Raw genomic sequence first — 25,686 nt, 5'->3', positions numbered from 1 at the left:
TCTCCACCAACATAGAAGAGGAGTCTTTACTGTAAGAGCAGTGAGACTATGGAGCTCTCTGCCAGAGGAAGGAGTCATGGGGGATTCTCTAGAAGAGTCCAGAAGGGGCCTGGAGGTCTGGAGGGTAATAATATTCCAGCTTCTAGTGACTAGATTACTGGAGATGGGACCATGATCCAGGGAGGGATTCTGAGTGTAGATCTGGAGTCAGGAAGGAATTTCTTTCCCTAAGTGTCTCTCTCCATCCACAGGATTACACCATAGTGAAGAAGACCTCGGGGGGGACTCCCATCATCCATGGGTCAGGAGGGTGGAGCAGGACCCCCATCACAGAGCCTCCTCCCCTGATACATGAGCAGAAGATCCTAGATCTCACCCACAAGATGATGGAGCTGCTGACTGGAGAGGTGACACTGCTGGGAATGCTGGGAAATTCTCCAGTAACAGCACTGGAGGGGTCTGGGTGATGACGGTGTCATTGTGTTGTCAGGTTCCTATAAGGTGTCAGGATGTGGCGGTCTATTTCTCCATGGTGGAGTGGGAGTATATAGAAGGACACAAGGATCTGTACAAGGAGGCCATGATGGAGGCTCCCCGGCCTCTGACATCACCAGGTAAGAAGAGACTCAGTCCGGTCATGTGCAGTGTGTACACGCGTGTAATGACATGTAATGTAGGAGCTCCACATGTTTTTCTCCGGTCACATCACGTTAGAGCCTACATTTCCCATATACATCACACTTCTCCATAGGCTCCATCCCCCTGACATATATAGTGTCCTCTTGGCCTCCATCGGCCGGTACAGTAGATGACACTATTCTATACAGAGGATCCTGCAGGAAAACCTGCGCCGTGCCGTATACATGGGGCTTATGGGTGACGTCTGCCCCTGTGTGACTATATAGAATGATAGGACTGTACAGGGGAGACGTCACCTCCTTCTATTAGAGACCTACGTTAGGAAACCCTCCTGATATCTACCTCTGATGGAAGGCTCAGACTAGGGCTGAAACAATTACTCGATTGAATCGAGTAATTCAACACAAAAAAATCCTTGATGCAAATTTTTTGCATCGAAGATTCATTTGTGTCACGTTCACTCCCGCTCCGTGGTCTCCCACTGGCCCGCAATACTCACCTTTCCAGCAGGGGGCCTCCAGACACTCCACAGCACATCCATGGTCCCGCGCTGCACTGTCCTCCTGACCTGATCATGGCAGAGCAGCGCGATGGAGTGTCGGCGGCGCCCCTGCTGGAAAGGTAAGTTGGTGCGACTACCAATGACGCTGTGCACTATGGGTGTCAAGAGGAGCAGTGGGGGATAGCTGATGGCTCTGGGGGTGGGGGGAGAGCTGATGGCTCTGGAGGTGGGGGGAGAGCTGATGGCTCTGGGGGTGGGGGGAGAGCTGATGGCTCTGGGGGTGGGGGGAGAGCTGACGGCTCTGGGGGACGGGGGAGAGCTGATGGCTCTGGGGGTGGGGGGAGAGCTGATGGCTCTGGGGGTGGGGGGAGAGCTGATGGCTCTGGGGGTGGGGGGAGAGCTGATGGCTCTGGGGGTGGGGGGAGAGCTGATGGCTCTGGGGGTGGGGGGAGAGCTGATGGCTCTGGGGGTGGGGGGAGAGCTGATGGCTCTGGGGGTGGGGGGAGAGCTGATGGCTCTGGGGGTGGGGGAGAGCTGATGGCTCTGGGGGTGGGGGGAGAGCTGATGGCTCTGGGGGTGGGGGGAGAGCTGATGGCTCTGGGGGTGGGGGGAGAGCTGACGGCTCTGGGGGTGGGGGAGAGCTGACGGCTCTGGGGACGGGGGAGAGCTGACGGCTCTGGGGGACGGGGGAGAGCTGACGGCTCTGGGGGACGGGGGAGAGCTGACGGCTCTGGGGGTGGGGGGAGAGCTGACGGCTCTGGGGGTAGGGGGAGAGCTGACGGCTCTGGGGGTGGGGGAGAGCTGACGGCTCTGGGGGGAGAGCTGACGGCTCTGGGGGGAGAGCTGACGGCTCTGGGGGGAACTGAAGCACTTGGGCTGATCACACTGGGGGGACCGAAGGGTGTTGGGGTCTGATGAGGTTTTTATAAAAGAAAACAGTCTATTAATGAATTTTTTCCTATTAGAGTACTCCATTAATCGTAAAAAATAATCGATAGAATACTTGATTTCTAAAATAATCGTTTACTGCAGCCCTGGCTCAGACGTGGTGTGAACACATCCTTATTCCATAGTCACTTTCCAGTACTTCTCCTCCCTCTAGTCACTCCACAAGCAGAGAAGACACGAGGTGCTATGTGTGACTGGAGGAGAAGGTGGGATCACTGGGCTCTTCTCTCTCCTCCTCCAGTCTGTGGTCCTGTCAGAGCGGACATGTGTCTTCTAGCAGTAGATGTACGGCCCGGAGTGTTCTAGCTGCGGAGGCTCCACAATATGTCATGGGCACAGTTTTCTTCATGGCGGTGGTGCACCCTATTGGCACTGCCCTCTGTGCAGTCTCCAGATACCCAGATCTCAATCCGTGGGAAGCAGGTCTGATCCATGGATTGTGTAACAGGTAAAGAATCCCAGCTGCTGTGTCTTTGTGAATAAGCTTCTTTTTTATTTTTCCATGAAAGTAAAGAGTCCTACAACCAGGACGCGTTTCGGCATGCAAGCCTTTCTCAACAGGTACATCCAAAAAGAAAAATCAAGTCATATATAGCATATAGTACCGCCCCTTAGTGACGTCTCCACCCTTTCTAGTGGGTGGTATTCAATCAGTAATCAATCAACTAATTAAGCAAAGTAAAACAAAGTAACATTCGGCAGAGATTGTTTTCTACCTCATTGAAGAATCTAAATGTCCTTTTCATCATCAGGCTGAGGTCTAACGGGAATACATAGGAAGTATATTAAACATTTATATTGACATGTTTAACTATTTACAAAAATCCTACAAATGTGTGACCTCATAGTCCCTATTCAGACCCCTTGGGTGCAGTGTGTCAAGGGTATGTATCCAAAAGGCCTCTCTACTAAGGAGAAGCCTTTTGACATCACCTCCTCTTCTAGGTCTCTTACATTAACCGAGTCTATAGATGGCAAGACACCGGCTTGAGATTGCAGTCCGGATATCGAAAACCCGCGAGATATGGTTCTCAAAGTTCAAGTTCCAGCAGCGAGTCAGTAGGCTCTCGCGATACCCGTCCTTTTTTCCGGAGAGGCGTCCGCGTGGAGGTGGAGGCAAAATCCACAAAATCCTTCCTATGGGATACACCACATTTTCTTAAGATCATTGCTGATTTGGGTCCAGTTCCCCCAGAGAGCCTCCTGGTGACCATTGATGTCGTGAGTTTGTATACCTCCATTGGTCATCAGGAGGGTATACAAGCTGCTTCAACCATACGGAGTGGGAACAATTATACGATATTAGAGCAAGAGTTTTTTCTTGAGTTATTACATCTTGTCCTGTATGAAAATTATTTCTTATTCATGGATACATTTTACCTCCAGAGGCGTGGCACCGCGATGGGGTCGAATGTGGCACCGCGATGGGGTCGAATGTGGCACCGCGATGGGGTCGAATGTGGCACCGCGATGGGGTCGAATGTGGCACCGCGATGGGGTCGAATGTGGCACCGCGATGGGGTCGAATGTGGCACCGCGATGGGGTCGAATGTGGCACCGCGATGGGGTCGAATGTGGCACCGCGATGGGGTCGAATGTGGCACCGCGATGGGGTCGAATGTGGCACCGCGATGGGGTCGAACGTGGCACCGCGATGGGGTCGAACGTGGCACCGCGATGGGGTCGAACGTGGCACCGCGATGGGGTCGAACGTGGCACCGCGATGGGGTCGAACGTGGCACCGCGATGGGGTCGAACGTGGCACCGTGATGGGGTCGAACGTGGCCCCGCCCTATGCAGACATATTTATGTCGACATTTGAAGAAAATAATGTATACAATAATGAATTATTTCGCAAAAATGCTATCATTTGGAAAAGGTTTGTCGACGCCATTTTCTGCATATGGGCGGGGACCCGCGAGACCCTATCTGGTTTCATGAATCATCTCAATACTGCTGTTGACGGTTTACGGTTTACTGTCACTTGTGACACCAACATGGTGAGTTTCCTGGACACCAGGGTCATTAAGGACCCTGGTGGTCACTTATCCACAGATATTCATCGCAAGGACACTGATAGAAATAGCATACTCCATTTTAAAAGTGCCCACCCGTGTCCCTAAAGAAAGCGATCCCCAGATCCCAATATCAAAGAGTCAAACGAATAGTCTCAGATCCAGTCACACAAAATATAAGAATGACAGAGAGATTTCAGGAACGTGGTTATCCACTGACTATTCTGAAAGAAGCCAGAGAAGGGATAGAAGGTGAAAGGGCCTTAAAAGATGGTGTCGAGACGTCCAGAATTGCACTAATCCACAAATTTCATCCATTTAATGTGGGCACTGACAATACAGTCAGGAAACACTGGCATTTGGTGAATAAATCATATCCGCAGGTTGATGAATTTAAACATCCTCCCCTCATCTGCAACAAAAGGAATCCCAATTACCGTGATAAAATAGTACATGCGGATTTGGGTAGCAGTAAAGCTATATCCACGCCACGCATGTGTGCATCCCCCTGCCTGCATTGTCTACCGTGCTCCCATGTAATTAAAGGCCCCTCGTTTCATCATCCACGTACTGGCAAAAGCTTTGGAGTAAAAGGATTTTTTACTTGCGACTCATCAAATGTAATACAGGTCCTTCTAAAATAATCAGCATATTGTGATAAAGTTCATTATTTTCTGTAATGTGCTGATAAACATTAGACTTTCATATATTTTAGATTCATTACACACAACTGAAGCAGTTCAAGCCTTTTATTGTTGTAATATTGATGATTTTGGCCACAGCTCATGAAAACCCCAAATTCCTATCTAAAAAAATTTGCATATTTCATCCGACCAATAAAAGAAAAGTGTTTTTAATACAAAAAAAAGTCAACCTTCAAATAATTATGTTCAGTTCTGCCCTCAATACTTGGTCGGGAATCCTTTTGCAGAAATGACTGCTTCAATGCGGCGTGGCATGGAGGCAATCAGCCTGTGGCACTGCTGAGGTGTTATGGAGGCCCAGGAGGCTTCAATGCGGCGTGGCATGGAGGCAATCAGCCTGTGGCACTGCTGAGGTGTTATGGAGGCCCAGGATGCTTCAATGCGGCGTGGCATGGAGGCAATCAGCCTGTGGCACTGCTGAGGTGTTATGGAGGCCTAGGAGGCTTCAATGCGGCGTGGCATGGAGGCAATCAGCCTGTGGCACTGCTGAGGTGTTATGGAGGCCCAGGAGGCTTTAATGCGGCGTGGCATGGAGGCAATCAGCCTGTGGCACTGCTGAGGTGTTATGGAGGCCCAGGAGGCTTCAATGTGGCATGGAGGCAATCAGCCTGTGGCACTGCTGAGGGGTTATGGAGGCCCAGGAGGCTGCAATGCGGCGTGGCATGGAGGCAATCAGCCTGTGGCACTGCTGAGGTGTTATGGAGGCCCAGGAGGCTTCAATGCGGCGTGGCATGGAGGCAATCAGCCTGTGGCACTGCTGAGGTGTTTTGGAGGCCCAGGATGCTTCAATGCGGCGTGGCATGGAGGCAATCAGCCTGTGGCACTGCTGAGGTGTTCTGGAGGCCCAGGATGCTTCAATGCGGCGTGGCATGGAGGCAATCAGCCTGTGGCACTGCTGAGGTGTTATGGAGGCCCAGGAGGCTTCAATGCGGCGTGGCATGGAGGCCATCAGCCTGTGGCACTGCTGAGGTGTTATGGAGGCCCAGGAGGCTTCGATGCGGCGTGGCATGGAGGCAATCAGCCTGTGGCACTGCTGTGGTGTTATGGAGGCCCAGGAGGCTTCAATGCGGCGTGGCATGGAGGCATCAGCCTGTGACATTGCTGAGGTGTTATGGAGGCCCAGGAGGCTTCAATGCGGCGTGGCATGGAGGCAATCAGCCTGTGGCACTGCTGAGGTGTTATGGAGGCCCAGGATGCTTCAATGCGGCGTGGCATGGAGGCAATCAGCCTGTGGCACTGCTGAGGTGTTATGGAGGCCCAGGATGCTTCAATGCGGCGTGGCATGGAGGCAATCAGCCTGTGGCACTGCTGAGGTGTTATGGAGGCCCAGGATGCTTCGATAGCGGCGTGGCATGAAGGCAATCAGCCTGTGGCACTGCTGAGGTGTTATGGAGGCCCAAGAGGCTTCAATGCGGCGTGGCATGGAGGCAATCAGCCTGTGGCACTGCTGAGGTGTTATGGAGGCCCAAGAGGCTTCAATGCGGCGTGGCATGGAGGCAATCAGCCTGTGGCACTGCTGAGGTGTTATGGAGGCCCAGGAGGCTTCAATGCGGCGGGGCATGGAGGCAATCAGCCTGTGGCACTGCTGAGGTGTTATGGAGGCCCAGGATGCTGCAATGTGGCGTGGCATGGAGGCATCAGCCTGTGACATTGCTGAGGTGTTATGGAGGCCCAGGAGGCTTCAATGCGGCGTGGCATGGAGGCAATCAGCCTGTGGCACTGCTGAGGTGTTATGGAGGCCCAGGATGCTTCGATAGCGGCCTTAAGCTCATCCAGAGTGTTGGGTCTTGCGTCTCTCAACTTTCTCTTCCCAATATCCCGCAGATTCTCTATGGGGTTCAGGTCAGGAGAGTTGGCAGGCCAATTGAGCCCAGTAATACCATGGTCAGTAAACCATTTACCAGTGGTGTTGGCGCTGTGAGCAGGTGCCGGGTCGTGCTGAAAAATGACATCTTCATCTCCATAAAGCTTTTCAGCAGATGGAAGCATGAAGTGCTCCAAAATCTCCTGATAGCGGCTGCAGTGACCCTGCCCTTGATAAAACACAGTGGACCAACACCAGCAGCTGACATGGCGCCCCAGACCATCACTGACTGTGGGGACTGGACACTGGACTTCAGGCATGTTGGCATTTCCCTCTCCCCAGTCTTCCTCCAGACTCTGGCACCTTGATTTCCGAATGACATGCAACAGTCCAGTGCTGCTTCTCTGTAGCCCAGGTCAGGCGCTTCTGCCGCTGTTTCTGGGGAATGCGGCCCCTGTAGCCCATTTCCTGCACACGCCTGTACACGGGGGCTCTGGATGTTTCTACTCCAGACTCAGTCCACTGCTTCCGCAGGTCCCCCAAGGTCTGGAATCGGTCCTTCTCCACAATCTTCCTCAGGGTCCGGTCACCTCTTCTCGTTGTGCAGGGTTTTCTGCCACACTTTTTCCTTCCCACAGACTTCCCACTGAGGGGCCTTGATACCGCGCTCTGGGAACAGCCTATTCCTTCAGACATGTCTTTCTGTGTCTTACCCTCTTGCTTGAGGGTGTCAATGATGGCCTTCTGGACAGCAGTCAGATCGGCAGTCTTACCCATGATTGCCGTTTGGAGTAATGAACCAGGCTGGGAGTTTGTAAAAGCCTCAGGAATCTTTTTTGCAGGTGTTTAGAGTTAATTAGTTGATTCAGATGATTAGGTTAATAGCTCGTTTAGAGAACCTTTTCATGATATGCTAATATTTTGAGATAGGAATTTTGGGTTTTCATGAGCTGTGGCCAAAATCATCGATATTAAAACAATAAAAGGCTTGAACTACTTCAGTTGTGTGTAATGAATCTAAAATATATGAAAGTCTAATGTTTATCAGCACATTACAGAAAATAATGAACTTTATCACAATATGCTAATTTTTTTAGAAGGACCTGTATATCTTATTAAATGCCCTTGTGGCCTGTTATATGTGGGTGAGACAATGCAGGCAGTGAGGGATCGGATCAGTAAGCATAAATCCGACGTTAGGACAAAAAAGCTCATGTTACCGGTCCCACGTCATTTTGAAAAATGTAAACATACTATTGCACAGTTGGGGTTTCAGGTGCTGGAACAGGTGAAGAGACCTAGAAGAGGAGGTGATGTCAAAAGGCTTCTCCTTAGAAGAGAGGCCTTTTGGATACATACTCTTGATAAACTGCACCCAAGGGGTCTAAATAGGGACTATGAGGTCACACATTTGTAGGATTTTTGTAAATAGATAAACATGTCAATATAAATGTTTAATATACTTCTTATGTATTCCCTTTAGACCTCAGCCTTATGATGAAAAGGACATTTAGATTCTTCAATGAGGTAGAAAACAATCTCTGCCAAATGTTACTTTGTTTTACTTTGCTTAATTAGTTGATTGATTACTGATTGAATACCACCGACTAGAATGGGTGGAGACGTCACTGAGGGGCGGTACTATATGCTATATATGACTTGATTTTTCTTTTTGGATGTACCTGTTGAGAAAGGCTTGCATGCCGAAATGCGTCCTGGTTGTAGGACTCTTTACTTTCATGGAAAAATAAAAAAGAAGCTTATTCACAAAGACACAGCAGCTGGGATTCTTTACCAGTTACACATTGGAGGTTGCTCCTCTCCCGTGCAGCGTGCAATACAAGGTGAAGTGCTGACCTGTTTCTTTCATTGGTGATCCATGGATTGTGGCTTATCAGGCCTTCTTCGCCTGAGCCCATCTTAATGTCTCACATTTATGGCATACTACTAGTGTACTACCAGATGCTAGCGTCAGAAATGTGTGGTGCAGGGCAGGAAGATTCCAGTCCAGCATGGCCACCTTCTCTCATGCCACCGTCCTGGGCTCACAGCAAACCGTCACTGGTAAATGTAATCAGCTAGTCATCTATCTTTCCCCCATTCACCACCTCAGCTCGTTAGGAGAAAGCTATTTGTCTTTCCAGGAAAGGAAACCTGGGGTTGTATACATATAGAGCGTTCTACATCAACTCGGTGGTGTCCACCCCTGGTGGAGAGGACACAGGGAGTAGTTCTTCTGCTTACTTCATCTGGCTGATATAAGATCAGAATCTTTGTTTGGTTCCCTCTCTTGTAATTCCCCCATAAGGTGCTTGGATCTAGGCTTCCTCCACCAGAGAACCATCTAAAATCATCAGTCTCCGAATCTCTTCCATCTGCAGAGAATGAATTACCCTGAGGAAGGAGTGAAAGCTGAGTCTCTGGATGGAACAGCAGCTCCAGGCCTGGGATTTCTATGTGGGTTTGGTAGAAAGTTGTTGAGGAGCAGAACATTGTTATTTAGACCCTGATCACTAAACCTAGAAGTGAAGGAGCTGAGAAAAGAGTCTGATCTATAGACCATGTATTCAGTCAGTGTGTGTTTGTGTCTCCACAGATGGATCCAAGTGGAGAAATCCCCCCGAGAGATGTCCCGGTCCTCTATATTCCCAGGACTGTCCAGAGGAGAAGCTCCCAGAGAACCATCAGGTAGATGGAGCTGAAGTCTCCCCAGAATCTGAGCAGAAAGGGATTGGACAAAAGATCATTTTACATTTTCTTCTTGTTTACAATAAAAATCTGATTGTTATTAAGGTTGAGGTTATGGAAGAAGCAGAAGTGAAGATGGATTTATGGGGCGATCATCAGTGTAAGGAGAGGAGACATCATGTCTATTTTGACGTTCACATAGATACAACTCCCATCATCACATGTAATAATCTCTCCTGTCCCTGTGTGTTTCCTACAGATGGACTCATAGAAGGAAATCCCCCCGAGAGATGTCCCCGTCCTCTGAATTCCCAGGACTGTCCAGAGGAGAAGCTCCCAGAGAACCATCAGGTAGATGGAGCTGAGCCCTATACACATCTATATAGGGGGGTCCTGCAGTCATATAGGGGTCATAGATGGTGGAGGTCTCTTATGTGGATCTGTTAGATTTCCCACCTGTCTGCTGTATTGTCCTGAATTGTTACAGATGACAAATCAGGGAGAAGATGTGACTGATATTAAAGTGGAGGATGAAGAAGAGCGGATGATGGGCGATCCCCCGTGTAAGAGTGAGGTGGAGGAGGACATTCCAGTCCATGTGACCACAGGTATGGAATCGTGAATGGAGGAAGTGAATTGGGAGGTTTCTTCAGGTGATGCCCCACCTTAGAGCTGCAGTAAAGTAGCACTCCGGGCAGTGACCCCTGTGTTATGTACAGGAGTGGAGGGAGCTGTGACTGCACATAGACATCCTCTCCAAGCTCTTCTCGCCATCTTCTCATGCTCCAGGCTGAACACTCTGCTTAGCATCAGGTTTGAGGGGAACCGGCTAGGATGAACGGCTGCACTAATGGCCGGGATCTGAGAAATTATTTTTTAACCACTTAAGCTCCACAGTCCATGCTGATGGGGCTCCAGATCTTACTGCAGGACTACAGCTGTAAGTTTCTTTCTTGTTTCTTCCGGCCATTCCAATAAGAATGAACCATGTGCTAGTGCTCATTCTTGACCTGCTGCTTCATCAGGACAGCGGCAATCATTCTCTGGATGAGTGGGGGGCCCAGGGGTCACTTTAACCACTAAAGTACTGCTGTGGTGTTAAGGCCACAGGAATGTTATATTTTTGCATTCAGACGGCCATACCCTTATTTTTCCACTGATGTAGCCGTACGAAGGCTCCGGACAAATGATTGACAGTTGTGATTGATTAACATATAATGATGTCTTCAGCCGGTAATGGAGAAAAAAGCTCTTCATTCTGTGGGTCGGTATGATGAGGGCGATACCAGCAAGTAGAGTTGAGTGGACACCTGGATGTTCGGGTTCGAGAAGTTCGGCCGAACTTCCCGGAAATGTTCGGGATCCGAACTTCATCCCGAACCCGAACCACATTGAAGTCAATGGGGACCTGAACTTTTCGGCACTAAAAAGGCTGTAAAACAGCCCAGGAAAGAGCTAGAGGGCTGCAAAAGGCAGCAACATGTAGGTAAATCCCCTGCAAACAAATGTGGATAGGGAAATGAATAAAAATAAAATAAATAAAAATTAACCAATATCAATTGGAGAGAGGTCCCATAGCAGAGAATCAGGCTTCACGTCACCCACCACTGGAACAGTCCATTGGCATATATTTAGGCCCCGGCACCCAGGCAGAGGAGAGAGGTCCCGTAACAGACAATCTGGCTTCATGTCAGCAGAGAATTAGTCTGCATGTCATAGCAGAGAATCTGGCTTCACGTCAGCCACCACTGCAACAGTCCATTGTCATATATTTAGGCCCAGCATCCAGGCAGAGGAGAGAGGTCCCGTAACAGAGGATCTGGCTTCATGTCAGCAGAGAATCAGTCTGCATGTCATAGCAGACAATCAGGCTTCACGTCACCCAACATTGGAACAGTCCATTGGCATATATTTAGGCCCCGGCACCCAGACACAGGAGAGGTTCATTCAACTTTGGGTAGCCTCGCAATATAATGGTAAAATGAAAATAAAAATAGGATTGAATGAGGAAGTGCCCTGGAGTCCAATAATATATGGTTATGGGGAGGTAGTTAATGTCTAATCTGGACAAGGGACGGACAGGTCCTGTGGGATCCATGCCTGGTTCATTTTTATGAACGTCAGCTTGTCCACATTGGCTGTAGACAGGCGGCTGCGTTTGTCTGTAATGACGCCCCCTGCCGTGCTGAATACACGTTCAGACAAAACGCTGGCCGCCGGGCAGGCCAGCACCTCCAAGGCATAAAAGGCTAGCTCTGGCCACGTGGACAATTTAGAGACCCAGAAGTTGAATGGGGCCGAACCATCAGTCAGTACGTGGAGGGGTGTGCACACGTACTGTTCCACCATGTTAGTGAAATGTTGCCTCCTGCTAACACGTTGCGTATCAGGTGGTGGTGCAGTTAGCTGTGGCGTGTTGACAAAACTTTTCCACATCTCTGCCATGCTAACCCTGCCCTCAGAGGAGCTGGCCGTGACACAGCTGCCTTGGCGACCTCTTGCTCCTCCTCTGCCTTGGCCTTGGGCTTCCACTTGTTCCCCTGTGACATTTGGGAATGCTCTCAGTAGCGCGTCTACCAACGTGCGCTTGTACTCGCGCATCTTCCTATCACGCTCCAGTGCAGGAAGTAAGGTGGGCACATTGTCTTTGTAGCGTGGATCCAGCAGGGTGGCAACCCAGTAGTCCGCACACGTTAAAATGTGGGCAACTCTGCTGTTGTTGCTTAGGCACTGCAGCATGTAGTCGCTCATGTGTGCCAGGCTGCCCAGGGGTAAGGACAAGCTGTCCTCTGTGGGAGGCGTATCGTCATCGTCCTGCCTTTCCCCCCAGCCACGCACCAGTGATGGGCCCGAGCTGCGTTGGGTGCCACCCCGCTGTGACCATGCTTCATCCTCATCCTCCTCCACCTCATCCTCGTCCTCCTCGTCCTCCAGTAGTGGGCCCTGGCTGGCCACATTTGTACCTGGCCTCTGCTGTTGCAAAAAACCTCCCTCTGAGTCACTTCGAAGAGACTGGCCTGAAAGTGCTAAAAATGACCCCTCTTCCTCCTCCTCCTCCTGGGCCACCTCCTCTTGCATCATCGCCCTAAGTGTTTTCTCAAGGAGACCTAGAAGTGGTATTGTAACGCTGATAACGGCGTCATCGCCACTGGCCATGTTGGTGGAGTACTCGAAACAGCGCAACAGGGCACACAGGTCTCGCACGGAGGCCCAGTCATTGGTGGTGAAGTGGTGCTGTTCTGTAGTGCGACTGACCCGTGCGTGCTGCAGCTGAAACTCCACTATGGCCTGCTGCTGCTCGCACAGTCTGTCCAGCATGTGCAAGGTGGAGTTCCACCTGGTGGGCACGTCGCATATGAGGCGGTGAGCGGGAAGGCCGAAGTTACGCTGTAGCGCAGACAAGCGAGCAGCGGCAGGATGTGAACGCCGGAAGCGCGAACAGACGGCCCGCACTTTATGCAGCAGCTCTGACATGTCGGGGTAGTTGTGAATGAACTTCTGCACCACCAAATTCAGCACATGCGCCAAGCAAGGGATGTGCGTCAAACCGGCTAGTCCCAGAGCTGCAACGAGATTTCGCCCATTATCACACACCACCAGGCCGGGCTTGAGGCTCACCGGCAGCAACCACTCGTCGGTCTGTTCTATACCCCGCCACAACTCCTGTGCGGTGTGGGGCCTGTCCCCCAAACATATGAGTTTCAGAATGGCCTGCTGACGTTTACCCCGGGCTGTGCTGAAGTTAGTGGTGAAGGTGTGTGGCTGACTGGATGAGCAGGTGGAAGAAGAGGAGGAGGAAGCTGAGTAGGAGGAGGTGGCAACAGGAGGCAAAGAATGTTGCCCTGCGATCCTTGGCGGCGGAAGGACGTGCGCCAAACAGCTCTCTGCCTGGGGCCCAGCTGCCACTACATTTACCCAGTGTGCAGTTAGGGAGATATAGCGTCCCTGGCCGTGCTTACTGGTCCACGTATCTGTGGTTAGGTGGACCTTGCCACAGATGGCGTTGCGCAGTGCACACTTGATTTTATCGGATACTTGGTTGTGCAGGGAAGGCACGGCTCTCTTGGAGAAGTAGTGGCGGCTGGGAACAACATACTGTGGGACAGCAAGCGACATGAGCTGTTTGAAGCTGTCTGTGTCCACCAGCCTAAATGACAGCATTTCATAGGCCAGTAGTTTAGAAATGCTGGCATTCAGGGCCAGGGATCGAGGGTGGCTAGGTGGGAATTTACGCTTTCTCTCAAATGTTTGTGAGATGGAGAGCTCAACGCTGCCGTGTGACATGGTTGAGACGCTTGGTGACGGAGGTGGTGGTGGTGTTGGTGGTACATCCCCTGTTTGCTGGGCGGCAGGTGCCAACGTTCCTCCAGAGGCGGAGGAAGAGGCCGAGGCGGCAGCAGCAGAAGAGGCCGAGGCGGCAGCAGCAGAAGAGGTAGCAGGGGGAGCCTGAGTGACTTCCTTGGTTTTAAGGTGTTTACTCCACTGCAGTTCATGCTTTGCATGCAGGTGCCTGGTCATGCAGGTTGTGCTCAGGTTCAGAACGTTAATGCCTCGCTTCAGGCTCTGATGGCACAGCGTGCAAACCACTCGGGTCTTGTCGTCAGCACATTGTTTGAAGAAGTGCCATGCCAGGGAACTCCTTGAAGCTGCCTTTGGGGTGCTCGGTCCCAGATGGCGGCGGTCAGTAGCAGGCGGAGTCTCTTGGCGGCGGGTGTTCTGCTTTTGCCCACTGCTCCCTCTTTTGCTACGCTGTTGGCTCGGTCTCACCACTGCCTCTTCCTCCGAACTGTGAAAGTCAGTGGCACGACCTTCATTCCATGTGGGGTCTAGGACCTCATCGTCCCCTGCATCGTCTTCCACCCAGTCTTGATCCCTGACCTCCTGTTCAGTCTGCACACTGCAGAAAGACGCAGCAGTTGGCACCTGTGTTTCGTCATCATCAGAGACATGCTGAGGTGGTATTCCCATGTCCTCATCATCAGGAAACATAAGTGGTTGTGCGTCAGTGCATTCTATGTCTTCCACCGCTGGGGAAGGGCTAGGTGGATGCCCTTGGGAAACCCTGCCAGTGGAGTCTTCAAACAGCATAAGAGACTGCTGCATAACTTGAGGCTGAGACAGTTTCCCTGGTATGCATGGGGGTGATGTGACAGACTGATGGGCTTGGTTTTCAGGCGCCATCTGTGCGCTTTCTGCAGAAGACTGGGTGGGAGATAATGTGAACGTGCTGGATCCACTGTCGGCCACCCAATTGACTAATGCCGGTACCTGCTCAGGCCTTACCATCCTTAGAACGGCATTGGGCCCCACCAAGTATCGCTGTAAATTATGGCGGCTACTGGGACCTGAGGTAGTTGGTACACTAGGACGTGTGGCTGTGGCAGAACGGCCACGTCCTCTCCCAGCACCAGAGGGTCCACTAACACGACCGCGTCCGCGTCCCTTACTAGATGTTTTCCTCATTGTTATCGTTCACCACAATAAGAAAAATATTATTTGGCCCAATGTATTGTATTCAAATTCAGGCCTTTTTTTACAGACACCTAACACTATCTGGCATCTATTTAGGTCCCGTATTACACTAATACAGGCACAGCAGTAACCACCGATTTAGCTGACTATAAATTTTAGGCCTAGTATTTAGGCGCTGGGTGACAGGTATACGTTTACTGACAGAATTAGACTGGGATATGGCCAAAAAATAACCACACTATTGAGGGTTAAATGCACTTGGTGGCAGCCTGTGCTGGCGCACCACAAGACACAAAATGGCTGCCGATCGCCCCAGAAAAAAGTGACTGAAAAAAGCTCTGGGCAGCCTAAAAACAGTGAGCAATTCAATAGCAGCAGTTCAATCATCCACAGCTGCAGATCGATCTCTGAATGAAGTCCTTTGGAGGAGTTAATCTGCCTAATCTCGCCCTACTGTCGCAGCCGCAACCTCTCCCTACACTGATCAGAGCAGAGTGACGTGCGGCGCTATGTGACTCCAGCTTAAATAGAGGCTGGGTCACATGGTGCTCTGGCCAATCACAGCCATGCCAATAGTAGGCATGGCTGTGACGGCCTCTTGGGGCAAGTAGTATGACGCTTGTTGATTGGCTGCTTTGCAGCCTTTCAAAAAGCGCCAAGAAAGCGACGAACACCGAACCCGGACTTTTACGAAAATGTGTCACGGACACCCCAAAATTCGGTACGAACCCGAACTATACAGTTCGCTCATCCCTACCAGCAAGGTCTAGTTTATGCACAATAACAGCAAAAAGAATCTATGAAGCTGCCATCCAAATGGTGTGACGTGTTCATCTTTCTGTCGATGCCGCCATATGTCGCTTGTTCTTTACAGAACGAGAGGCGCTTTTCACTGGTTTCATTTTGGGACGTACATAGGACTTATGGTTTGAAGAGGTCTTCTGAAAACATCACACGGGGGGGGGGGGGTCAAATCCTGGCACCCCCGCCCATCAGCTGTTTGAGGAAGCCGAGGCACTTACTGCAGATCTCACAGCTTACCGAGCACAGCGCCGTACATTATATCCTGTAGAATGGAGGGAACAGGTCAGTTTTATCTCATAGGGAACATCATAAAAACGAAACCCAATAAATGACATAAATGTGGTATCGCTGTACGGCTACTTTCACATCTGAGTTTTTGCTGTCCAGTTTTAGGATCTGGCAGGGGATCTCAAAACCACAGCAAAACGCTTCTGTTATAAGAATACGACTGGGTGCATCCATTCAGAACGGATTCGGTTGTATTATACCGGAAAAAAACGAATCCGGCACCATTGACTTACATAGTTTTTGGTGCTGGATCTCCTTCAGTTTCCCATGCCGCACGCTTGCAGCAACTTTGTGTCCGGCGTGGGAACGCAATAAACCGGAACGGAATGCATTTTGGTGCTCTGCATTCCAGTTTGTTTAGTTGTGTCCCTATTGACAATGAATTGAGACAAAACTGAAGCGTTGATCTGAGGTAGCCGAAGGTACTTTCACATTTGCGTTGTGAGGATCCGGCAGGCAGTTCCATCGCAGGAACTGCCTGCCGGATCCGGAAATCCGTATGCAAACTGATATAATTTGTAGACTGATGCGGATCCGTCTGACAAATGCATTGAAATTCCGGATCCATCTCTCCGGTGTCATCTGTCATCATGCGCAGACCGGGAAACCAGATCCGGTTTTCCGGAACACTTGGTACTGGATCCAGCATTAATACATTTCAATGGGCATTAATGCCGACATGCTGCGGTATTTTCTCCAGCCAAATACCGTAAAGGGACTGGACTGAAGACCTCCTGATGCATACTGAATGGATCGCTTTCCATTCAGAAAGCATTAGGATAAAACTGAAGTGTTTTTTTCCCGATATTGAGCCCCTGTGACGGAACTTAATACCGGAAAAGAATAACGCTAGTGTGAAAGTACCCTAATTATTATTATTTATTATTAAAGCGCCATTCCTTCCATAGCGCTGTACATATGATAAGCGGTGCACATACATAACACAGACAACTGCACTAAGCATGAACAAGACGAGTTACAGACTGGTAGAGAAGGAGAGAGGGCCCTGCCCGCGAGGCTTACAATCTACATGGGATGGGAGAAGGACACCGTAGGTGCGGGTGAAGCTGGCATGGCGGTATAGAGGCAGCAGGGTCACTGGTTGTAGGCTTGTCTGAAGAGGTGGGTTTATATTGACCCGGAGAATGAAAGTAACAGGTCATCGTACGCAACATTAAATGGTGCCCTTAGAAAATGTAATTTGTCCTAGAATCTAAGCCCTCATACGGCTATGTGAATGGAAAGGTAAAAGGTTATGGCTATGGGAAGCAGGGCTGTGGAGTCGGAGTCGGAGTCGAGGAGTCGGAGTCGGGGTCAATTTTGGGTACCTGGAGTCGGAGTCGGCAAAAAATGAACCGACTCCGACTCCGACTCCTACTAAATTTAAATTGGAATAAAAAATAAAAAAAGCAAGTTTAAATGTCCGAATTCATAAACAGTTATAATTAATGACTTCTCTACTGTAAGAATAAAGGCCAATGCATGCAGTGCCTCACGTAACCGCAAAACAAACGCGTTCAGTGATGTGAAGAAGCTTTTCATATGCTTCACTATATGGCACGCAATGCACAATTAGGAGTGGCAATACATATACTTTCCATTGTGTTGTGTTCTGATGTTACAGGGAACACAATGCCCATGGTTAGCCTCGCCTCTCGCTGATAAGGGATTAAGTAAATATGTGTTTTGCAGGACTAGAGACACTTGTATAAGTGAAGGGAATGGAGGGTCAATAGTTCAAGACTGAAGCTGTAAACCATTGGAAAAACTGCTGTCATTCAGCTAAGGCTATAAAACGTGTAAACTCAGAATGTTATCTTAAAGGGACACTGACAGGGCCAATAAGCATATTGAGGTATATATATGGCACTACAGGTCTTATAATGGGTATTACAATCATATAAGTATCCCCCCTGTCCACATTATGCATACAGTAAACTTTAAGTTTTATAACCTGCTCCAACGGTCTTCAATCTGCCCAAGGGGCGGCGTTTCACCTCTCTTGCGCCCAGCCAGCCTCCCCCAACTGCCGCTTTGAAGCGCCGCCCAGCTCATGAATATTCAGTTTGCTGGGCGGCTTCTGCGGTCCCCGCTCTGAAGCGCTGCGCTGAACAGTGCCCTGCGCATACGCCGGCTCTTGTGAAGTCGGGGACAGTAAGCGCCGCCCAGCGAAGTGAATATTGATGAGCTGGGCGGCGCTTACTGTACCGGACTTCACAAGATCCGGCGCATGCGCCGGGCACTGTTAAGCGAAGCGCTTCAGACCGGGGACCGCAGAAGCCGCCCTGCAAACTGAATATTCATGAGCTGGGCGGCGCTTCAAAGCGGCAGTTGGGGAGGCTGGCTGGGCGCAAGAGAGGTGAAACGCCGCCCCTTGGGCAGATTGAAGACCGTTGGAGCAGGTTATAAAACTTAAAGTTTACTGTATGTATAATGTGGACAGGGGGGATACTTATATGATTGTAATACCCATTATAAGACCTGTAGTGCCATATATATATATACCTCAATATGCTTATTGGCCCTGTCAGTGTCCCTTTAAACTTTAAACATGACTATGGGATTCTTCTAGGGAAATCATGTTTTAAAATAAATGTCCCTTCCTGGATCCTCCCACTGCCCGATGTTCAGCAGAAGATCAGCACACAAAGGAGAAGGCAGCAGCTTCTGCCCAACGACCTCTCTGTGCTAGAAGAGCTTAGAAGAACTTCTTTCTTTCCTTCAAGGAATGTATAAAATACATTTGCATATTAAATACAGAGGAGTCGGAGTCGGGGAGTCTGAGTCGGAGTCGGAAGTACAAAAAACGTCGGAGTCGGAAGTACAAAAAACTGAGGAGTCGGAGCATTTATCTACCGACTCCACAGCCCTGATGGGAAGGCAGGGAGTGGACAATGAAAATGCAAAAACAGAAAATCGTAGGATGCTGAAAGGGTTATTCTGCACTAATAGTCTAGCGTGCTGGCTTATGGTACCTGCACACGGTGTGGATTTATGTGCAGGAAATCTGCACCAAAAAGCACACATCTGTATTATTTATGCCAGTTTTGGTGCATTTTTTGTGCCACAGATTTTCATGTGGTTTTGCTGTTTATATTAACAACCATTGAAGTCCATGGTTAAAACCCCTCTACAGAAGGTGCAGAATTGCACAAATAATTGACATGCTGCCCCACGGAAGAGAATAATCAAGGTGTCCATGAGATTTGTCAGATCTCCTTCACTTTGCTGGTCCTGTATTACGCTGTGGTTTTTCCGCATGAAATCCTCGCAGAATAACCTTGTGCTCCACATGGTGTGCAGCCACCCTTAACGAAGTCTGCGACAGAGGCTTCCGAGGGAGATTTCAACAAAGATGTGACTGAAGCCTTTAAGGGCTTATTATACAGAGCGATTATTGAGCGAGTTCTCGTATGATTGTTTATATGCTGCATGTAATAGCCTGCAGCAATCAGATGGCAAACGATAAATTGTTTCTCTTCCAAATTTCCGGCTGCCCGACTGAAGGTTATCATTAGTTGCCAACAAGTCTCCTTAGCAGTGGGAATGCTGTAGGGGAGAACAATGGCGTTCACGAGAGAATGTTTTGTTTGCGATTTATTGGTTAATAACAATATTGTTTCTGATGGATCCACTTTTGGCTTTCGCTTGAAAAACTGTGTCAAAATCTAAACTGTGTATAAAATACTTAAATAAAAACGATAAAGTTTGTTTCTAGCCCAATAGGAACATTATACATCAGTCAGTTTTTCTAGCTTTGAAGGGGTATTCCCACCTGGGATATTTATGGCATATCCTAAAGATGGTGCCATAAATGTCAGATAGGTGCAGGTGACCCGCTGCTATCTCCAGAACGGGGCTCCGTTTCACCCAGCTGGGAATGGAGAAGTGGATGCTGCTCTCTCCTTTCAATTTAATAGCAGTTCCAAAAATAGTTTAGTCCGAGCACTTGGCTGTTTTCAGGAGTGCTATTGATGTAAATGGAGAGAGCTGCTTATGCATGCTCACCTCTCCATTCTTGGTCAGACGCGACAGAGCGTTTGGGTGGGTCCCAGAAGTGGGAGCAGCAGCTATTGGACATGAATGGCATATCCTGTAAAAATCCCAGATAGGAAAACCCCTTAACCACTTCAACCCCGCTAGCTGAAACCCCCTTAATGACCAGGCCACTTTTTACACTTCTGCACTACACTACTTTCACCGTTTATTGCTCGGTCATGCAACTTACCACCCAAATGAATTTTACCTCCTTTTCTTCTCACTAATAGAGCTTTCATTTGGTGGTATTTCATTGCTGCTGACATTTTTACGTTGATTGTTATTAATCGAAATGTAACTGTTTTTTTTGCAAAAAAATGACATTTTTCACTTTCAGTTGTAAAATTTTGCAAAAAAACAACATCCATATATAAATTTTTTGCTAAATTTATTGTTCTACATGTCTGTGAATTTCCGCTTTTTTAAGCAGCTCTGACTTTCTGAGCACCTGTCATGTTTCCTGAGGTTCTACAATGCCCAGACAGTACAAACACCCCACAAATGACCCCATTTCGGAAAGTAGACACCCTAAGGTATTCGCTGATGGGCATAGTGAGTTCATAGAACTTTTTATTTTTTGTCACAAGTTAGCGGAAAATGATGATTTATTTTTTTCTTACAAAGTCTCATATTCCACCAACTTGTGACAAAAAATAAAAAATTCTAGGAACTCGCCATGCCCCTCACGGAATACCCTGATGTGTCTTCTTTCCAAAATGGGGTCACTTGTGGGGTAGTTATACTGCCCTGGCATTTTAGGGGCCCATATGCGTGAGAAGTAGTTTGCAATCAAAATCTGTAAAAAATGACCGGTGAAATCCGAAAGGTGCACTTTGGAATGTGTGCCCCTTTGCCCACCTAGGCTGCAAAAAAGTGTCGCACATCTGGTATCGCCGTACTCGGGAGAAGTTGGGGAATGTGTTTTGGGGTGTCATTTTACATATACCCATGCTGGGTGAGAGAAATATCCTGGTCAAATGCCAACTTTGTATAAAAAAATGGGAAAAGTTGTCTTTTGCCAAGATATTTCTCTCACCCAGCATGGGTATATGTAAAATGACACCCCAAAACACATTCCCCAACTTCTCCCGAGTACGGCGATACCAGATGTGTGACAGTTTTTTGCAGCCTAGGTGGGCAAAGGGGCACACATTCCAAAGTGCACCTTTCGGATTTCACCGGTCATTTTTTACAGATTTTAATTGCAAACTACTTCGCACACATTAGGGCCCCTAGAATGCCAGGGCAGTATAACTACCCCACAAGTGACCCCATTTTGGAAAGAAGACACCCCAGGGTATTCCGTGAGGGGCATGGCGAGTTCCTAGAATTTTTTATTTTTTGTCACAAGTTAGTGAAATATGAGACTTTGTAAGAAAAAAAAAATCATTTTCCGCTAACTTGTGACAAAAAATAAAAAATTCTAGGAACTCGCCATGCCCCTCACGGAATACCCTGGGGTGTCTTCTTTCCAAAATGGGGTCACTTGTGGGGTAGTTATACTGCCCTGGCATTCTAGGGGCCCTAATGTGTGCGAAGTCGTTTGAAATCAAAATGTGTAAAAAATGACCTGTAAAATCCTAAAGGTGCTCTTTGGAATGTGTGCCCCTTTGCCCACCTAGGCGGCAAAAAAGTGTCACACATGTGGTATCGCCGTACTCAGGAGAAGTTGGGGAATGTGTTATGGGGTGTCATTTTACATATACCCATGCTGGGTGAGATAAATATCTTGGCAAAAGACAACTTTTCCCATTTTTTTTTTATACAAAGTTGGCAATTGACCAAGATATTTCTCACCCAGCATGGGTATATATAAAATGACACCCCAAAACACATTCCTCAACTTCTCCCGAGTACGGCGATACCAGATGTGTGACACTTTTTTGCAGCCTAGATGCGCAAAGCGGCCCAAATTCCTTTTAGGAGGGCATTTTTAGACATTTGGATCCCAGACTTCTTCTCACGCTTTCGGGCCCCTAAAATGCCAGGGCAGTATAAATACCCCACATGTGACCCCATATTGGAAAGAAGACACCCCAAGGTATTCAATGAGGGGCATGGCGAGTTGATAGAATTATTTTTTTTTTGGGCACAAGTTAGCGGAAATTGATTTTTTTTTTTTTTGTATTTTCTCCCATTCCGCTAACTTGGGACAAAAATTTCAATCTTTCATGGACTCAATATGCCCCTCACTGAATACCTTGGGGTGTCTTCTTTCCAAAATGGGGTCACATGTGGGGTATTTATACTGCCCTGGCATTTTAGGGGCCCTAAAGCGTGAGAAGAAGCCTGGAATATAAATGTCTAAAAAATGTTACGCATTTGGATTCCGTGAGGGGTATGGTGAGTTCATGTGAGATTTTATTTTTTGACACAAGTTAGTGAAATATGAGACTTTGTAAGAAAAAATAAAAATAAAAAAAACAATTTCCGCTAACTTGGGCAAAAAAATTTCTGAATGGAGCCTTACAGGGGGGTGATCAATGACAGGGAGGTGATCACCCATATAGATTCCCTGATCACCCCCCTGTAAGGCTCCATTCAGACGTCCGTATGTGTTTTGCGGATCCGATCCATGTATCCGTGGATTCATAAAAATCATACGGACGTCTGAATGGTGCCTTACAGGGGGGTGATCAATGACAGGGGGGTGATCACCTAAATAGACTCCCTGATCACCCCCCTGTCATTGATCACCCCCCTGTAAGGCTCCATTCAGACGTCCGTATGATTTTTACGGATCCACAAAACACATACGGACGTCTGAATGGAGCCTTACAGGGGGGTGATCAATGACAGGGAGGTGATCACCCATATAGATTCCCTGATCACCCCCCTGTCATTGATCACCCCCCTGTCAGGCTCCATTCAGACGTCCGTATGTGTTTTGCGGATCCGATCCGTGGATCCGTAAAAATCATACGGATGTCTGAATGGAGCCTTACAGGGGGGTGATCGATGACAGGGGGGTGATCAGGGGTTCATAAGGGGTTAATAAGTGTCGGGGACCTGTGTCCTCTGGTGGTCGATCCAAACAAAAGGGACACCAGAGGACCAGGTAGCAGGTATATTAGACGCTGTTATCAAAACAGCATCTAATATACCTGTTAGGGGTTAAAAAAAAAAACACATCTCCAGCCTGCCAGCGAACGATCGCCGCTGGCAGGCTGGAGATCCACTCGCTTACCTTCCGATCCTGTGAACGCGCGCGTTCACAGGAAATCACGGCTCTCGCAAGATGACGCGTATATGCGTGACTCTGCGCAGAGCTGCCGCCTCCGGACCGCAGATCTGCGTTAGGCGGTCCGGAGGTGGTTAAACAAGAAATCATGAAATCCATTTTTAATCCTAACAGAAAATCCCAGAAAGAAGTCTGATGGAAACGTGATGTTATCACAAGATTATAAAGTAGAAGATGAAAATATCGAACAGCGCTCTTCAGAAGACTTCATTACCTGTAATGTACATTCAGGACTTCACAGTACAGATCTATCATATAACCCCCCTAATTATGAGGAACCTGCTCCTGCCCAATCACAGATTGTTACAAGTACCGGGCAGAAAGGGGGAGGGAAATCTTTTACAAGTAAATCAAATCTTGTTACACACGAGAGAATTCACACAGGAGAGAAGCCCTATTCATGTTCAGAATGTGGGAAATGTTATGTCTTTAAAGCTAATCTTAAGGATCACCAGAGAATTCACACAGGAGAGAAGCCATATTCATGTTCACTGTGTGATAAATGTTTTTCAAATAAATCAAGTCTTTTTTCCCATGAACGAATTCACAAAGGAGAGAAACCGTATTCATGTTCAGTATGTGGAAAATGCTTTACAAGGAAATCACATCTTAGTACACATGAGAGAATTCACACAGGAGAGAAGCCGTATTCATGTTCACAATGTGGGAAGTGCTTTGCACGTAAATCAAGCATTGTTAAACATGAGAGAATTCACACAGGAGAGAAGTCCTATTCATGTTCAGAATGTGGGAAATGTTTTACAAACAAATCAAATCTAATTAAACATGAGATATTTCACACAGGAGAGAAGCCATATTCATGTTCAGAATGTGGAAAATGTTTTTTAAATAAATCAAATCTTAATACACATAAGAGAATTCACACAGGAGATAAACCATTTTCATGTTCAGAATGTGGGAAATGTTTTACAAAGAAATCATATCTTGTTACACATGAGAGAAGAAGTCACACAGGAGAGAAGCCCTATTCATGTTCAGAATGTGGGAAATGTTTTGTCTTTAAAGCTAATCTTAAGGATCACCAGAGAATTCACACAGGAGAGAGACTATATTCATGCTCATTATGTGGAAAATGCTTTACAGATAAATCTAGTCTTATTACACATGACAGAATTCACACAGGAGAGAAGCCATATTCATGTTCAGAATGTGGAAAATGTTTTTCAAATAAATCAAATCTTAATACACATGAGAAAATTCACACAGGAGAGAAGCCCTATTCATGTTCAGAATGTGGGAAATGTTTTTCAATCAAATCAAGTCTAAATAAACATGAGAGAATTCACATAGGGGCGAAACCCTATTCATGTTCAGAATGTGGAAAATGTTTTGTCACCAAAACCTATCTTAAGGATCACCAGAGAATTCACACAGGGGAGAAGCCCTTTTCATGTTCAGAATGTGGCAAATGTTTTGTCACCAAATCCAATCTTAAGGCTCACCAGAGAATTCACACAGGGGAGAAGCCCTTTTCATGTTCAGAATGTGGCAAATGTTTTACCAAAAAATCAATCCTTGTTGCTCATAAAAGAAGCCACTCAGGAGAGAAGACGTGATGTTCTACATGAGAAGTAAGAAAAATGTCTTACTGTGGAGGGAAGTGCCAGATATGTGTATATGTATGTGTATATATAGTTGAAAAATGGGGCAGCACTACTTAAGCAATGCAATCCGGGTGCCTGTGTTGAACCCTTGATCACGGGTGTATTTATACACTGAAGAAATCCAGGGCACTCCTGTAGATGTGCCTTTATTCACACATGTCACAGCAGCCACGTTTCGGACCTCTCACAGAACCTTCCTTAACCCGAGTGAATTATAAAGTGCGGAGTGCAAAAATGTGTACACAACATGAATAATTAATTACAAATCAATAAACCTTAAAAGTGTATGTCTTGTTGATAAATCCCTCATTTAGAGTGTTATCCTCCTGGAATATAGTGCATATAACCATGATTAAACACCAAAGTAATATCAACCATATTCTTCTTGTGTCATAATTCCATAATATAGTGTTATCGTGTCCATAATACACTAATGCACATAATTCATGTGTACATTTATAAAGTGCAGAGTGCTCACAAGTAAAGTTATTAAAAAACGCTTGGCCACAAAATACATTGAAGGAGTATCATGGTCATACCAAAAGCTGAGCAATAGTCTGTGCGCTACACGATGGGCACATGTGAGACGCGCCGAGACCTTAGCGTCTTCCCTTCATTGCACCGCCATCACGTGTCCATCAACAGCGAGCGCCATCTTTATAGTTGGCAAACTACTGGGCAAATAAATTAAACACACACATATGGAAGCGCTCATCTCCTACTGCCCCCCCGGCCCTGAAGGATCAAAAAAAAATATATTGTCTGGTTGTTCTAGGGGTGCGCCACTGCACATCTGGGATTAGACGTGCATAAGTGACTGTGAAATTTAGGCCACAAATACGGCTCTCTCATACTGGGGTGAAAAAAAACATCTGTTTCATATAGTGCACATCTAGGATTAGACGTGCATAAGTGAGT

The 25,686-nt window shown here is 47.8% G+C and overlaps 1 protein-coding gene and 1 long non-coding RNA gene across 2 annotated transcripts; both read left to right on the top strand.

Annotated features, from left to right (window-relative positions):
- Nucleotides 1-392: 392 nt before the first annotated feature.
- LOC122933947 lies at nt 393-9,264 on the top strand. Its single transcript, XR_006388611.1, has 3 exons — nt 393-407; nt 491-614; nt 9,209-9,264. It is a non-coding gene; the product is annotated as an uncharacterized LOC122933947 (long non-coding RNA).
- Nucleotides 9,265-9,431: 167 nt separating this feature from the next.
- On the top strand, nt 9,432-25,127 carry LOC122933843 (zinc finger protein OZF-like). The gene is made up of 2 exons (XM_044288915.1): nt 9,432-9,908; nt 23,258-25,127. The coding sequence occupies exons 1-2, from the start codon at nt 9,656-9,658 to the stop codon at nt 24,718-24,720; spliced, it is 1,716 nt and encodes a 571-aa protein (XP_044144850.1). The 5' UTR covers nt 9,432-9,655; the 3' UTR covers nt 24,721-25,127.
- Nucleotides 25,128-25,686: the final 559 nt, after the last annotated feature.

Source organism: Bufo gargarizans, chromosome 4 (genome assembly GCF_014858855.1).
Source record: "Bufo gargarizans isolate SCDJY-AF-19 chromosome 4, ASM1485885v1, whole genome shotgun sequence".
Taxonomy (NCBI): domain Eukaryota; kingdom Metazoa; phylum Chordata; class Amphibia; order Anura; family Bufonidae; genus Bufo; species Bufo gargarizans.
This window is presented reverse-complemented; position numbering and strand designations above follow the sequence as displayed.

Excerpts from the sequence above, each read along its gene's own strand:
- LOC122933843 (XM_044288915.1), top strand. The coding sequence starts at position 9,656 with ATGGAGCTGAGCCCTATACACATCTATATAGGGGGGTCCTGCAGTCAT. Across the intron at positions 9,909-23,257 it reads TCCAGTCCATGTGACCACAG|AAAATCCCAGAAAGAAGTCT; the intron begins GTATGGAATCGT and ends TAATCCTAACAG.